Here is a 17,281-nt window from a genome sequence, read left to right as displayed (position 1 = left end):
TTTGCTCTTGGCTATTGCATCCTTGTGACGCTTCTCCACCCCCACAACTCTTCTGATTCCAGCTTTCATTCTTCTCCTCTAACCTGAGAGGACAACTTTAATCCCCATCAAGGTGCATTTCAGTTCCTTTTATTAAGCAGAAAATGCTTTTCTCCCTCAGCATCATGGGATGTCAGTTTATGTATATGTGCTTTCTCTTCCCTGTTTTCCCCAAACCTAATTCTAGAGTTAGATGAGAAGCTCTGTTCCATAAATATCTGATCTATACCATTCAGCTCTCTTGAATATTCACTCATTGATTTAACAGATGTTTAATTTATTCTTAATTTATACTTCTTTATGGGGACATTATGATAATTCAATACATGTATACACCATGTATTCATTGAATCAGGGTAATAGGCATCTCTATCTCTTCAATCAATAATTTTGTGTGATAACAATTTCATATCATTTTTTCTAGTGATTTGGAAACATATGATAGGTTGTTTTTCTCTTTCTTTCTTTCTTTCTTTCTTTCTTTCTTTCTTTGCAGTACTTGAGATTGAACCCAGGGCCTTTCTACCTCTGAGCTACATCCCAAGCCCTATTTTTATTATTCATTTTGAAACAGGGTCTCACTAAGTTGCTGAGGGCCTCACTAAGTAGCTGACACTGGCCACAAACCTGCAATCCTTCGGTCTCAGCCTCCCAAGTACTGGGATTACAAGTGTGTGCCACCACAGCTGGCTTGTGATAAACTTTTTAAACCAACAATTGCCTTATTATGCTAAAGAAGAACCAGGAGTGTGATTCCTTCACTCTGATGGACAAATATTTGTTGACCACCTCCATAGAATCAAGCACTGTTTTCAGTGGTAGAGGTTCAACAATTAACCAAGCAGACAAAACCCATACTTTCAGAGAGAAAAATATAGTTGAAGGAGAAAAATAATGAGAAAATAAAAATAGTAAACATTATATAGTAAAAAAAATTGCCATAAAAATAAAGGTAACAGGACAGAGAGTGACCAAGGACTGTTGTTTGGTAAAGGGTGGTCAAGAGAATTTTCCCTAGCAAGTTGATACTTGAATGAGCTATGTGGTTATTAATAAAAAGAGAATACTGGGAAGAGAAAATTACAAGTTCAGAAACCCTGAGTCAAGAGCATGTTTGGTGTGAAAAACAAACAAACAAGCAAACAAACAAAAAGTCAGTCTGTGGGACTGGGGTCCAGTGAGCAAGAAAGAATTTTATATGCAGCTTCAGAGATGAAGTTCATGGGAATAGTTTTCAGTGTATGTTTTTAAAGGATTATTCTAGACAGGCATGGTGACACACACTTGTAATCCCAGCATTTGGGAGGCTGAGACAGGAGGATCGTGGACAGCCTCAGCTACTTAGTGAGGCCCCTTGCGATTCAGTGAGACCCTGTCTCAAGATAAAGAATAAAAAATAGAGCTGGGGGTGTAACTCAGAGTTAGAATGCCCCTGGGTTCCATCTGCAGTACCACAATAAATGAATAAATAAATAAATAAATAAATAAATAAATAAATAATTGTTCTGATTTCTGCAAAGAGCATAGGCTTCAAGAGATTGAGAGAATGCTGGCAAAGATAAATTAGTGGCCCAGGTGAGAGTCCATGGTGGATTGGGCTGCACAGTAGCCACACAGGTGGTGGTAGTGGTGTTGGCAGTGGCTGTGAGGAGAAGCAGACAGCCATGCTCTAGGAGTAGTGTTTTCAGAGGGACTGCATATGAGATTGAGAGAGAGTGAGAAGTAATGAATAATTGCAAACTTCCAAGGCTTGGGACCCGAGCTATCAGAAAGACGGGGTTTTGATGTATTGAAATGGAGGGGGGTGATGCACTGACTGAGAAATGAAAATTTTGGGGGTGAAGGACTTGACTTTATACATCGTCAGACAACTAGGTTGTGTGTGCGTGTGCGTGTGTGTGTGTGTGTGTGTGTGTGTGTGTGTGTAGGGGGAAAGGCAAGTAGATGGTTGAATACAATAAATATGAAATGCAGGCAAAAGGCCCAGTTGAAGATATAAATTGAGACACATATTTCAGATGTGACTCCAGACCTACCTGCTCATGTTCTAACCAAGCCTTCAACCTTCTTCTCTGGGGAGTCAGGGACTGGGAAGATGGCCAGGTAAGTTGGCAGAGGCCAATAGCTATACTTAGGCTCCCAAAGAGCCTAAAAGGCTTGTTTACTGCTATATTCAGAGTCTAAAATAACATCTGAAAGAAGGAAGATTTGAAGGAGAAAAAGGCATAAAGGAGGACCCCCTAAGTGTCTACCTGGAAAAATTTGATGCAATCTATCAAGTCAGAGAATACAGGAGAAGTAGAAGCTGGGCTTGGGTGAAGGGGAGATGATGAGATCATGGGATGCATTGACTGAGGTGTCTCCAGAGCACTGAAAGTAATTTGTCTGAAGGAGACCTTAAGATGAAGAAGAATTAGTCCAATTCAAGGGGAAAGTGAGAAATGTATGGCTGGAGACTGCAGTGCTAGAGAGGCGAGCGTACTGCTTGGGTTGTCTTGAATGCAGTGGGGAGCTCTAGAAAGAGTTTAAAGAAAGGTGTAACAGAACCACCATTAGAAATACCATTTGCTTATAGTTGGAAGATAGAAGGGACCTTAGAAATACCATTTGTTTACAGTTGAGGAATGGGTTAGAAAGGACTCCAGGGGAAGCAAAAGGACACGTAGGTGGCCACTGGGATAATAGCAGCTGGACCAGGGTACAATGGAAGGTAGGGAAGACACGGAGAGAAGATACTAAGGAGAAGGAATCAACAGAAATGATGTCCAGTTGCAAGTGGGAAAGAAGTGGCTAGAACATAAAGGTGGCACCCATATTCCGGAAAGACACAGGAAGAGGCTATTTGAAACCATTTCCCAAGGAGAGAACTTCAGAGGAGAGGCAGTCATTAGGAAAGGGTGTGGAGGATGGGCATGGTGGTGTACACTTGTAATCTTAGTACTTGGGAGGCTGAGGCAGGAGGATCACAGGTTCAAAGTCAGCCTCAGCAACTTAACAAGACCCTCGGCAACTTAGTGAGACTCTGTTTCAAAATGAAAAATGAAAAGGGCTGGGGATGTAGCTCGGAGGTAGAATGACCCTAGGTTCAATCCCATGAGAGGGCGGAAGAGAGAGGGAGAGAGGGAGAGGGAGAAAGAGGGAGGGAGGGAGGGAGAGAGGGAGGGAGAGAGAGAGAGAGAAGGGAGGGAGGGAGGAAGGAAGAGAGGAAGGAAGGAGAGGAGAGGCAAGAAGGGAAGGGTGTAAAGATTCTAGTATGTTCAGTCTGGAGCAGGCTGAGTTTGAGCCTGTGACACTCTAGTAGAGATGCCAGATGAAGGTATGGGCTCCAAGGAATGAGAACTGAGAATGGAGTGCCCCAGGAGGAGATGCCTCAGGAGATGCTGTCAGGCTTAAGCACCTGAGTACTGGCTTCACCCCTTGTTAGTGATGTGATCTTGGGGAGCTCAGCCCTTGTGCTCTGCTGCTTCACGTGTTTATTGGAGCTATACCTCACAGGGTACCATGGGGGTTAATGTGCCAATGGCTGCAAATTGCTTAATCCAGAGCCTGGAACCTAATAAGATCTCAGGTAACACCACTAGCCATTATCAGTGTTGCAGATGTTGTTACTATAGTTATTACTTAAAAAGCCAAAAGAGCCCCAAGATGCACAATAACGTGTGGACAAGCTGAGGAAGAGGAGATTGAGCATTGACAGCAAGTTAGAAGCCAAGAGAACACCACCGCTGCCGGGCAGAGCATTTCAAGAAAGAAGCGGATCAAGACAACCAATGAGGCGACTGATGAGAACTGAGAAGAAGGGGCCCCTGAATTTAGTACAGTAGTTCTAGTGTCCTTACCAGGAAGCATTTTAGTTGGGCGGAGGCAGTAGCCAAGCTGCCAGGACTTCAGAGTGACTCCAGACAGTGAGAAGGAATATGTCCTTTGTGAACCCTAGCAGAGGAGGGGAGGAGGGGGAGGAAAGTTCTAGATGGGCTATGCATCAAATGACTACTTCTACTTTGGGTGGTGCTACTAGGGGTTGAACTCAAGGGCGTTCTTCCTCTAAGCTACATCCCCAGTCCTATTTAATTTTTCATTTTGAAACAGGATCTCACTCAGTTGCTGAGGCTGTCCTCAGACCCGCGATCCTCTTGTCTCAGACTCCTAAGTACTGGGATTACAGGTGTGCACCACCACGCCCAGTTTCCTCTAAAGAGTTAAGCATCTCTAAAGGCCAGTGGAAGGAGCCAGAAATGAGAGAGACAAAAATGAGGTAGTGAAGGAATAATATCCTAAGTCAAAGGTTGACCTTGGCCTCCATGAAAAATGACCCTCCCCAGTTGTGGCAGGAGGAAAGGAGGGTGCGGACGCAGGTTAGTTGGAAGTCTGTCGCTATGAAGTTGAGGGAATTCTATTTTTCTCCACTAACGAGAGAATGTGGCCATTCGCTTACTGCAAGAGGAGGCAGGAATCATCAGAAATGATGAGGCGTATTTGAAATCTCAGACTTAGGAAACAGCTGGCTGGGGGCGGCACTGGGTTCCCGGCCTGCCTTGATGTTCCCTGCCACCCCTTAGCAGCCTAAGGTTCAAGGAAATCGAATTAGACAGCTGTAAATTGACGTCAGCTTGGGATTTAGGATAAGGGTGAAGAGTGGATAAAATGACGGACCACAGGTCTAATCCGGTGATGGAGAAAAATGTCCAGCTATGAATACAGAGCGTGGCACCTAGAAATACAAATAATGTTCGAGTTTTTGAGAAATATTGAAAATGTCAATTTAAAAATGTTGTAAGCAGAAAGTATGACAAGACTTAGAGTTGATCATGACCCAGAGTTGGGTGTTTGTATATATGCGTATACTTTCACTTTTTTGTGGTGCTAGGGATTGAACCCAGATGCATTCTACCTCCAAGCTACACGCCAGCGCTATTTTATTTTTTATTTGCACACAGAATCTCGCTGGGTTGCCGAGAGTCTCACTAAGTTGTTGAGGCTGGCCTTGAGCCTGCAATCCTTTTGTCTCAGCCCTCCAAGTACTGGGATTATAGGCATGTGCCACCATGCCTGGCTGGACCAAAGTTTTTGATGAATGCAGAAGAATGCCTGGAGCTTTGTGGTCCCTAGAAACAAGGAAACAGGGCAAAATGGCTGAAGGTGGTGGTGGTGGTGATGGTGGTGTGTGTAGGAGGTGGGGTGTACAGAGTGGTGAAGATGCCGTCACTCAACACCTGGGAAGTAAAGACACAACCCAGGTACCTGGAGTGGGCAGGGATGAGCAGAGAGCACTGTGGGTACATGTTAAGGGTGAGACTAAGGGTGGAAGGATGGGAGGAAGAGGGCCAGTGAGCAAGCCATCACCTCTCTGGTTGTTTATACTCTTCTAGGAGTATCCATTCTTCCCCAAAGAAGAATGAAAAGATGGCATTCCCCTTGGGGTCTCTGGAAACTACCAACTTCCGGCGGCTCACTCCTGAGTCGCTGGTGGAAATCGAGAAGCGAATTGCTGCCCATGAGGCAGGCAAGAAAGTCAGAGGTAAGGAGAAGAAGAAGGACCAGGAAGAGAAGCCACGGCCCCAGCTGGACCTGAAAGCCTGCAACCAGCTGCCCAAGTTCTACGGTGAGCTGCCCGCAGAGCTGATCGGGGAGCCCCTGGAGGACCTCGACCCCTTCTACAGCACACACCGGGTAAGAGCCACCGGCAGGAGTGTCTGCCTTTCTAGGAGAGGACGGCTCCATCACGCTAGCCCAGGGAGTCCTGAAGCCTGGGTGATGTGACCCTCTGCTAAGGGTGCAGGAACCAAAAAAATACATCTAACTCTCCTCTACAGTGCTCTCTTTATAAAGCTTATGACAGGGACGATTTAAAGCTAACTCCTCAAGAGCGGGCAGCTGCTGGACTTGCAGGGAACATTGCAAGAGGGGCCCTGGCGACCTGGGCAATCTAGGCTCTCCTGTTGGGGCACCAATTGTGGTGACCCCTCTTGGGGTCAGGACTGAGGAACAGAGCAGGGAAAAAGAAGAAAGTAAAGAAGGACAAGGGGACCTGAGGCCGGGAAGCACACCAGTGCTTATGCAATCCTGCACTTTATTTATATCATACAGAAATACCAAGGACTCTTTAACCCACATCAGCACGTAACCCACGCAGAAGTATACCTCTGACATAGAGAGCAGGGGTCTTCAGGTTGGAGGGTGAGAAAATGGAAAGGCAGACAAAGAGCAGGATGATTTGAGCCGGAGGTGCTCAAAGTGTGGTCCTGGAACCCCTGGCGACGCCCAGACTCCTTCAGTGGGTTCGAGAAATCAAAGCTATTTTGTGATAAGGCTTTGGTGTCTTTGAACCTTTTCTGTCACGTCCTTTTAGGAGTATAGGGTGGTGAACTCAGAGGCTACTACTGCCAAATGATGCCATCGGCTAACAGGCTGGAGAGAGAGAGAGGGAGAGAGAGAGAGAGAGAGAGAGAGAGAGAGAGAGAGAGAGAGGGAGAGAGAGAGAGAGAGGGAGTTTCTGTGTTTTGAAATTTCCTAAGTTTGTTGTAGTTGTTGTTGTATTGTAATTTAAATCACACTGGGGAATGAGTCAGAAAAATATATGCATGCAACTCTTGGTGCCTTCCCCTCTAAGTCTCCCCCGACCCCGCAGGTCTTTGAGATCGGAATTGGCAATTTTGTGTACATCCATTGCATTATTTTAGCTGTTGCATTCTTTATGACTTCTACCCCGCTCTCTTCCCTAATCCCCCTTGGTCGCTCCCCTGGAGTCTCTGCTCACCTGTCTGATGTCGCCCTTATTTCTAAATATCTCTCTAGTTTCCACACATAAGAGACAACATACATCTACTCATTTTTAGGTTGATTATATGCAGTGTAATATTCTCAAGTTCCATCCATTTTCCTGCAAAGAGCGTGATTCTGTTCTTCTGTATGACTGAGTAAAATCCTAGTGTGTGTCTACACAATAGTTTTGTAATCCACTCGTCTATTGATGGACACCTAGTTTGGTTCTACAATTTGGTTATTATGAATTCTGCTGCTTTGGTCATGGATATGCAAGTATCAGTACACTATTCTGATTTAATTTCCTTTGGGAAGATGCCCAGGACCATTATTATGAGGTCAGTGGTTCCTTTCCCAATCTTCCGAGGAACCTCCACCTAATCTCCGTGGTGGCTATACTAATTTGCAGTCCCACCAACATGTAACAGGGTTCCCCACATCCTCACCAGTGTTCATTTTTATTCATGTTCTCGATGATTGCCATCCTAACTGGAGTGAGATGGCATCTCAATTTTCAACTTGCATTTCCCTGATTGCTAAAGATGTTGAACATTTTTCACATATTTATTGGCCATTAAGTTTTAAATTTCTAATATAATATATTTATACATACATAAAATGATATATATACATATATGCTATATATACACACATATAATATGCAAATATATATATGTATAGACATACATACATGTACACTATATTATATGTTAGTCAGCTTTCTGTTGCTATGACAAAATAACTGAGAAAATCAACCTAAATGCAAGAAGGATGATGATTTGGGTGCTCAGTTTCAGAGGTTTCTATTCATGGTTGCTTGGTCCTATCTCTTTAGAACTGTGGTAACACAGACCACCATAGCCCAGGTGTGTGTCAGAGGAAAAGTGCTTACCTTTTGGTAGCCAAGAAGCACAAAGAGACAGAGACAGGGGCTGGGGACCCTGTACCCTCTTCAAGAGCATATTCCCCTGGCCTTTGTGGGACATCTAAAACCCAAACCGTAGAGGCATATATAACATTATATATACACACACACACACACACACACACACACACACACACACATACATACATATATATAGCATAAGCCAAAAGGTGTAAACACAAAGTTTTTAGAATTCCCAAGAATTTGGGGGGAACTGATAATTTTTTAAATCAAAAAAATTTGAGAACTATTACTTTAAACAAGAGGAGACTCTGTGGTGCCAGCCTCACCTGTACTACACACACTGCAGGTGTTCTACACGGCTGAAAATAGGTTAGGGCATGCTTGGGAATTCCAAGAGTCAGGAATCAGCCATCTCGATGTGATTTGTAAACAACCATAGAAACTAGAAACTAGAATATCTCCCTTCCTCTTCTCCCATACCCAGAGTCTACACCCTCCTTCTTACATGCTCAGAGGAAGGGGTTTGGGGAAGGTTTTGGAAATAGAGACTGAAGAGGCGGAGAACTGAAGGAACCTTGCAGCTCCAGGGACAAAGTGGTCCTCTCGTCGGAAGTAGAATTAAATGCAACCAGAACTTCACCATCTGGCTGCATTATCCCCCTCTGGGCCTGATGCATCTTACCTGCCCCTAGCCAGCTGTCCACTAAGGGCTCTCCCAGCAGCCTCACCTCAGTGCAGCCAGCCACAGAGATGGGGCTCTCAACGGGAGGCTGAGGACATGGACCTCTCTCTCTCTCTCTCTCTCCGCCTGCAGTTGGCTGCCAGTGGCTCGTGATCCCAGACCCTTTCTTATCATAAGCCTGAGACGATGTCTCTCACACTCAAAAACAAGCCTTTGGCTGAGCGTGGTGGTGCACGCTTGTAATCCCCGCGCTTGGGAGGCGGAGACAGGAGGATCACACAGGTTCGAAGCTGGCCGCGCTGGCTTAAGAGACCCTGTTTCCAAATAAAAATATAAAAATAGGTCTGGGAGTGTAACCTGGAGGTAGAAGGGCTTCCAGGAACCCCAGTACCACCAACCCCCCAAAAAACAAAACAAAACACAAAAACCAGCCTTTGTCGCGGTCCTCGTTTCCTGCCGCAGACCCACTTCTCTTCGTTTCGTTCCAGACGTTCATGGTGCTGAACAAAGGCAGGACCATTTCCCGGTTCAGCGCCACGCGGGCCCTGTGGGTATTCAGCCCCTTCAACCTGATCCGGAGATCAGCCATCAAAATGTCCGTACACTCGTATCCTTTGCACAGTTGTTTGTCCTACGTGTTAGAAGAAGGCGCTACGTCCAGTACCTACGTTAGAGGCCAGCAGCAGAACCTTCCTCTGGTGGACTCCCGAGACAGTGAGGTTATTAAGTGGGGAAAAATGATCAATGCCTTTAATGTGCCAAGATTCCATACGCAGAGAAAGGGTCCATCCAGCCCACAGGCAATTCAGGCTCACTTCCAACTGGCCTGAACACATCTGTGAAAGGGACTTGAAAACTGCCTTCTTTTTGAAGATTTTTGCTAATGCCCACAGACACATCTTCCTGGACATAATGACCGGAAGAGAACATCAAGGCCTCTGCAGGCATATGAACTAGGCATAGACTGTTATTCGGTCCCTGGCCATGCTGGGAGTGTTTGCTTCCTGAGCAAGAAAGCAGTCTCTCCTGGGGGCAAAGAGAACGGGCTGTGTTGGGCAGAGCACAGATGGTCTCAATGGGACCTCACAGATTGTGGGGGCACTGCCAGTAGCTCACGTTCCTTCCCAAACTACCAGGTTTGAAACATCAGTGCAGGGTTAAAAGCATCAGTGGTCTCAGATTCCTTCCAGAGGGAGATGTAATGACAAGAGACATGTCTATCAACCGACTGTTTTATACTAGTTACGGTATTTGTCAGCATTCTTGAAGCCATAATCTAAAGGTTGATCATGTAACTTACAGGAAAGATTTATTGTCTTATGGTTTTGGGTTCAGTCCATGTGAGTCTGGGGCCACGGATCTCGGGGCATGGCTGCAGGAAGGAGAGAGAGAGAGAGAGAGAGAGAGAGAGAGAGAGAGAGAGAGAGAGAGAGAACATATACGCTGCTCTCCTCACATCATGGAGGCAAGAGAGAGGGCAGGAACCATGTATATAATCCCCAAGGCCCCACCCCAGGGACTGCCTCCTTTAGCCGCACCCTACTGGCCTACCGGGTACCACACAGGTCAATCCATTACAATGGATTGTGACTCAATCTCATCAACCCTGAATATTAATAAATGAGCTCTTTACGGGACATTTTATACCTAACTATGACATTGTTGCTTTAGCATCAGAAGCTGCGTTCAGACTTGTTTTTGTTTTGCTTTGTTTTCCAAGGCAAGCCGAACTAGTAGACAAAAGAGACTTTGGCTTGGCTTCCCAGGATCTTCCTTGGTGACCGTCCAAATCGGAAGTTCCCAATGACAAAGGCGCCTGACTCACAGGAAGCCAGTGCGCAGGAGCAGCCTGACCCCAGTTGCCTGTTGGATAGTCTCTTTGTAGGGGAGCCAGTAAAAAGGAGCCTCCCCCGCCCGCCGCTCCAGTTCTCTAAGCAAGTAAACCTTTCAGAGTGGTCTGCACTCCTGCACTCTCAACAGGAAGCTGGGCTGCTCCAGGAAGGTGCATTCCATTTTCTCTCTCCATATTTTATCTTTAAGGTTAACCAGAGGGAATTACATTTTCTAAATTGGATATTAGATTTTTCAGATGCTTCAAAAGGATACTTAACGATAATAGCAGGCTCCTGCTTGTTAAAAAAAAAAAAAAAAAACTTCCTAAATAGCCAGATGTGATGGTACATACTTATAATTCCAGTACTCAAGAGGCTGAAACAAGAGGATCGCAGGTTGGAGCAACTTAGTGAGACCCTGTTTCAAAATAAAAGCTATAGCTAGGCATGGTAGCCCATACCTGTAATCCTAGTACTGGGAGACTGAGACAGGAGGATCACAGGTTTGAGAACAGGTTTGGCAACCCATTGAGACTGTTTCAAAAACAAAAAAATAAAAAGAGTTGTAGTTCAGAGGTAGAATGCACCTGGGTTCAACGTCCAGTGCCCAAACAAACAAACAAAAGACAGCAACAAAACCTCCCTATATGTTAAGTCATAGGCACAGGAGGAGCCGTGGAAGCAGGATTCACATTCCCATTTTACAGTTAAAGAAATCAAGGGGCATTTAGTAGATTGCCCGAGGTCACGCCGCCTATTAAGAGGTCCAGCCTGCATCCTGCTTGGAGCAGCGTCTGCAGGGAGGAAGCAGGCAGTTAATGGAAATGAATTAGGGTAATTATTCTCTCAGTATGCCATCCCTACTTGGGCAGATGTTGGTTTTTAAAAAAAAATATGCAATTACACAGAAATCGCAAATAAAGAGAAAGCGCAAATATACCAACTCCTCTCCATGAATCTTGGTAGAATTACATCTAGGTGAAGAGGAAACAGCTCATTAGAAATAAAATCCCCTTGAAGAACCAAGTGACCAGGAGATATTCCTTCCATCCTGAGGTTTGGTGAGCGAATAATTGCGTGGTGGGGGTCACCGCTGGACACAGAGTCCACTGGGAGAGGCTTCCTCACCAGAGTCCACAGTTATGTCTTTAAACCTCACTACTTCAGACCCCAAAGATATTTTTTAGGATGTGGAATCCTCATAGTCCTATAATTAATCTTTTACCCCCAAATTTCAATACCAATCACACGAGTGTTTTCCTAAGTAACATCATGCATTTGAAAGCTTTTTAAAGGTTTGCAGAATTGGAGATAGGATTTTCATTTAATCCTAGGGCTAACATCTCCCTCTGTGTGGACATATTTCTTAATTTAATTGTAAATCAGCAGGAAAAAAATGTGGTTTAATTAACAGAATTTCCCCCGTTCAAAATAGATGTGTTTCTAAGTAACCATAAAACAAAAGCACATTCCAGGCATTTGCAGCAAAGTAAAATGGATTTAAATGCTTCTGCTCAAATTGGAATAAGGAAAGAAGAGTGGGGTCCTCTATCCGCAGGCCAAGCTTCAGGCTGTTTTCCCCTCAGGAATAGTTAGGAGCCCAGCTAGTCCCGAGGAAATGTCCAGGCGGATTGGATTCTCCCCACCACCGCCTCTTCCTGCCTATTTATACCTGTCCATCTTTCTTCCTTTGGAAGTCTCCGTCCCTTCCTTGAAACACCCCTACCTACTGTCTGAGAGCCTAAGCTCCTAAAATCCGCCTCTCAGGCAATTCCCAGCCTAATCTTATTTGGGATTTCCTTTCCTGTCACCATCATCCCTACCCGTAGTCCATTTCCTCAGTGTGGCAAAGGTTAGTGGTGTTGGCTCCTCAGTGTGGCTGATCAGACATAAATAATGATATTTGCCCAAAGGTTAGTGGTGTTGGCAATGATGCAGAGAGTCCTCCGCCCAGGCTGGGCACTCGGTAAACATGAGTGGTTATTAGGCGACAAGACCGTAGGCTGCTATCAGCTAAGATATGCACCCAGGGCCCAGCATCGAGGCAGTCCTAGGGGACATGGAGGGGACATGATGGCTCACAGCTCTTCCTTAACAAAGGACCACAGGTGGTTCACTGTATTTATTACAATCACTATTTTGGTCAATTGCGTGTGCATGACCCAAACGGACCTTCCGGAGAAAATCGAGTGAGTAGATTTGTGATGGCCGTGCATTCTTCTCTCTGTAGCCTCCTCTTCTCTTTCTTCCTTGAGTGGCCTTTTAATTTTACCTATCCTGCCAGGTCTCCTTTGAGTAATAAGATCTCATCTGACTAGATTAGGTCTAGTCATTACTAATCATTAGTGATGATTAAATTTCTTCTTCTGTAGACTTTGTTTCATTCACACATGACTGTCAACTTCAAAAAGGTATAGATTAAGCGGGGTGTGATGGCACACACACTTGTAATCTCAGTACTTGGGAGGCTGAGACAGGAATATAGCAGGTCTGCCGCTGTTCTCTGCAACTCAGTGATGTCCTATTTCCAAATAAAGCCAAAATAATATAAATAATATAGGGCTAGGAGTGTAGCTCAGAGGTAGAATGCCCCTGGGTTCCATTCCCAGTACCACAAAAGAAAAAAAAGGGGGGACATAGTTTGGTGGCTCTCAACCTTGAAGGCACACGGGAATCTCCTGGAGAAAACTTGTTAAACCCTGATACTCAGAGGGGTTGATTTCATTGGACTGAGGTGGCCAGGGCAGATGAGTCCTCCCTACTCCCTGTCATCAACACACCACACACACACACACACACACACACACACACACACACACACACACCCCTGCTAAATGCAAGTGCAATTGGGGGAAAGTCTACTCTGAACGAGAGGCAGAAACAAAATTGAGACAGAACTAAGAACAAATAATAAATGGAATATACACAGAAGTAACCCATGAAGCCACACGTGGCGGTACACACCTGAAATCAATCCCAGTACTTGGGAGGCTAAGACAGGAGGATCGCAGGTTCAAAGCCAGCCTCAGCAATGTAATGAAACCCTCAGCAACCAAATAAGATCCTGTTCCAAAATAAAAATGACAAAGGGCTTATGGGTGTGGCTTGGCGGTAGAATGCCCCTAGGTCCAAACCCCAGGACCCAGTAAATAAAGAAAGAACCCATGAATGAAGCTGATTAATTTGTTGTGAGTATATCCTTCAAAGTGACCTTAATATTCCTAAGGTTATTCTACCTCCCTGGGTTGGCATGTGAAACTTCTGTAGTTTCAGGATGGTACCTGTACCACCACATCAGGGACAGATGCCCCATCTCAGCTTCAGCCTGATATTCCTTCAGGTGTAAGAGCAGGATCTCCACAAAGCTTTTTCTCTTTCCAACTTCATTGTTGTTGTTTTATCGCTATAATGGTGATGCATATTCAAACAGAAAAGGCATTCTGTTTTATTAATAGATTATAGATGAAAAATCATGTATCATTGTGATTGATGCTGAAAAGTAATTTGGTAAAATTTGGTTTCTATTTCTGATTTTAAAACTCTTAGGAGGCCGAGCAGGAGGCTAGCAGGTTCAAGGATTGCAGGTTCAAGATAAGAGGTTGCAACGTAGTAAGACTATTTCAAAAGAAAAAAGAAAAAGAGCTGTGGGTATACAAACAAAAAAAAGCACTTGAGAATTTTTGAATAGAATGGTAGAGGGTCTTCGTTCTTGTTTTGATAGAGGGCTTCATTCTTCTAAAAATAGCAACTGTTGCACTTAATTGTGAACATAGAAATCTCCCCCTTGAAATCAATAGAAAAAAAGCAGAGCTATCTATTTTCAGCAGTTCGACTTGGTAAAGAAGGCCTTAATGTAGCAAGTCAAGAAGAAGAAGAAATAAAAGGCATAAAAAGTACCAAAGGTGTTGTAATTCAGAGATAATAATGTATACTTAAAATGTCCAACATAATCTAAACTATTAAAATAAATAAGATACTATAGTGAGGTAGCTGAATATACATTGATATACATGAGTCAATTACACATCTATGCAGTAGCAATGAACTGAAATCAAATAATTAGTTAAAATGCCATTTACACTAAGTCGGGCACAGTGGCACGAGCCTGTAATCCTAGTACTTGGGAGGCTGAGAAAGGAAAATTGTAGGTTCAAGGCCAGCCTCAGCAGCTTAGCAAGGTCCTCAGTTAGACCCTATTTTAAAATATACATATATCTACACACATATATACATACATATATATAATGTATATATGTATATATATGTGTTTGTATTATATAGTATATAATTTTATATATAGTATATATATGTATATATATCAAGTATTTAGGAATAAGGTCATCAGAATATGAGTAAGATTTCCATAAACAAAATTATAAAAAACATTGAATAAAACTAAAGAAAACTGAATGACTGGAAAGATGATGTTATATTCTTAGACTCAAAATCTCAATGTGGTAAAAACTCTTCCAAAGGCCTAATCAATTTCTTGTGATTCTCAATCAAAATCCCACCAGGCTTTTATTGCATTACTTGACACACTGACTCTAAAATCCATACGAAAATACAAAGAGAAAATTAACAGCCAAGACACTTTTGAGGAAGGAAAATGAGGGAGGAGGAGTGACCTGTGTGGGTGTCCAGCCTTCTTGTAAAGCTCACGTGTCCCTGGCACTAGGTCAGCTGGACCATCACCAGACCAGTGTCTGTGCAGACATCTGTTTGTGACCAAAGCAGCACCACAAAACAGCAAGAAGGGGAGTCTTCTGCACATGTGCTGAATAATTAGGAATCTCAGTGGAAAAACTACATTGAACATCCAGCTTTATACACCACACGACAAGAATCAATTCTGAGCCAGGCTCCGTGACGCATCCCTGTAACCCCAGTTCCCGAGAAGCTGAAGCAGGAATACCACGGATTTGAAACCAGCCTCAGCAATTTAGCGAGGCCTACAGCAACTCAGTGAGACCCTTTCAAAATAAAAAAGTAGAATAGGGCTGAGGGTGCAGGTCAGAGGTAGAATGTCCCTGGGTTCAACCCGCAACACCACAAACTCACACCACGAGAGTCAATTCTAAGTGGATTCACATCTAACTTTGTGAGACACAAAGATATAAATCTTTTGAAAGGAGAAAAATAAAGAATATCTTTATGACCTCAGGTTAAGAAAAGGTTTTCGACACAAGAAACACTGACTGACCATAAAGGGAAAGGCTGGTGCGTTTTAGTATACTAAAATTGAAAATTTCTGTTCACCAGAAGACAAATATATATGTGTGTGTGTGTGTGTATTTCTAAAAATATGAAACACTCACGAATTTGCATGTCATCCTTGCACAGGGGCCATGCTAATCTCCTCTGTATCGTTCCAATTTTAGTATATGTGCTGCCGAAGTGAGCACAGGGGACAGCTTTTAGGAGTGTGACAAAGAAATCCTACTGCGTAGAAGATTTTTGCAACAACACATATGCAAAGCATGCTTCTATACAGAGTCATGAATCCCTACAGATCAACTAGGAAACAGCAGCGCAACTAGCAGCAAGGGAGCAAAGAATCTGAAAAGGTGCTTGGCCAGAGTGAAAATCCAAATGGTCAAGAAACACGCGGAAGGATTCTTAACATCCTCCTTATCAAAGGGGTGCAAACTGAAATCACATTCTAAGAGATTATGACACACCCGTTCTATAAGGATGAAACTAAAGACTAGGGAATTGGTTTGGAGCAAAAAGATTCTGTACACTCCCGGAGGGCAGTGCCCGAGTTTGGGACAATCCCTTTGGACAGCAGCGGACATGGTCGATATGCCGTGTTCCTCTTGACTCAGGTTTCTACACTTAACCAAAATATGCACCGAAATACAGCTACAAGAACGTTTATGAATATTCCCCATAAAACCTAAGAGCTGGAAATAAATGTCCTTGCATCTTCAAATACATCAAACATGATATATTCTAAAATGGTATGACATCCAACAATTAAAAATAAATAAGCTATGGCCCCCTTTGAGAATGAGGATTAGTCTTAAGAACTTAATACTGAACAAAAAAAAGAGCAAGGCACAAAGATTATATAAGTATGGAGCCATTTAGACAACATCTGAAATCAATGCAAAGCTATTTCATTAGTGAGTATGTTAATCTGTTTGCTATTGCTATACTAAAGTGCCCAAGGTTGGGAAATTATTATAAAGAATAGGTGTTTCGTTGGCGCACAGCTCTGGAGCCTGGGAAGCCCAAGGGCAGGGTACCAGCTTCTGGTGCGTCTGGAGAGGGTCTTCCTGCTGAAGACATGAACACATGAATGTGGTGGAGGGCATCGCAGGGTGAGACAGAGCAAGGGTGGCAGGTCAGCTCTCTGTCCCTCTTATAAGGCCACTAATACCATCATAGAGTCCCACCCTCACGGCCCCATCTAATCCTAATTCCCTCCTCAAATCCCACCTCTGAATAGCATTAATATATGAATAATAGGATTACGTCTCCATACTCAGGAAGAAAAAGCATAAACAGAAGAATGCAAGAAAAAAACCCCAAAGAATGGGACACACACACACACACACACACACACACAGAGGACAGAGGATGGTGAACATAACTGGGGAGCTGCAAAGTGTCCCTAATGCTTTGTTTTGTGACCGAGGCAGTTGTCGCGCACGCTGCTATGAGCTGAATTGTGCCCACCCTCAATTCCTGCGTCGAAGCTCTAACCCCCATGTTGCCATGTTGAAATAAAGCCCATAGGAGGGGACTGAGGTTAAATGACATCGCCGGGATGGAACCCTTATCCCAGAGAACCCGTGCACTCATAGAGGAAAATGATCCGGCATTTTCTTGGAGAGAGACGGTCATCTGCGAACCAGGGAGGCGGCCTTTCCCGGCCCTGGATGCAGGTTTCCAGCCTCCAGGACTGTGAGCAAACAAATTTCTGTTATTCAAGGACGGTACTTTTTGTTACAGCAATTGGCACTGACTAATACACAAACATTCATTTTTAAAGAATGTTTAAAGACAACTAAGTCATGTTTTATGTATATTTTGCTTATGCATGTTACATAGCCAAACAAAATACTTGAA

The 17,281-nt window shown here is 43.9% G+C and overlaps 1 protein-coding gene across 1 annotated transcript in view; it reads left to right on the top strand.

The window, feature by feature from the left end:
- Nucleotides 1–5,442: 5,442 nt before the first annotated feature.
- The window catches only part of SCN10A (sodium voltage-gated channel alpha subunit 10), a gene marked incomplete at both ends in the record, with an annotated part of 91,047 nt that continues 79,208 nt past the window's right edge, over nt 5,443–17,281 (top strand). The window contains 3 exons of the mRNA XM_080715868.1: nt 5,443–5,709; nt 8,861–8,979; nt 12,313–12,393. Of these exons, the coding sequence (XP_080571994.1) occupies nt 5,443–5,709; nt 8,861–8,979; nt 12,313–12,393 (467 nt within the window). The remainder of the gene's footprint in view (nt 5,710–8,860; nt 8,980–12,312; nt 12,394–17,281) is intronic.

This window comes from Muscardinus avellanarius, assembly GCF_963383645.1.
Source record: "Muscardinus avellanarius genome assembly, chromosome: 18".
Lineage (NCBI taxonomy): Eukaryota > Metazoa > Chordata > Mammalia > Rodentia > Gliridae > Muscardinus > Muscardinus avellanarius.
This window is presented reverse-complemented; position numbering and strand designations above follow the sequence as displayed.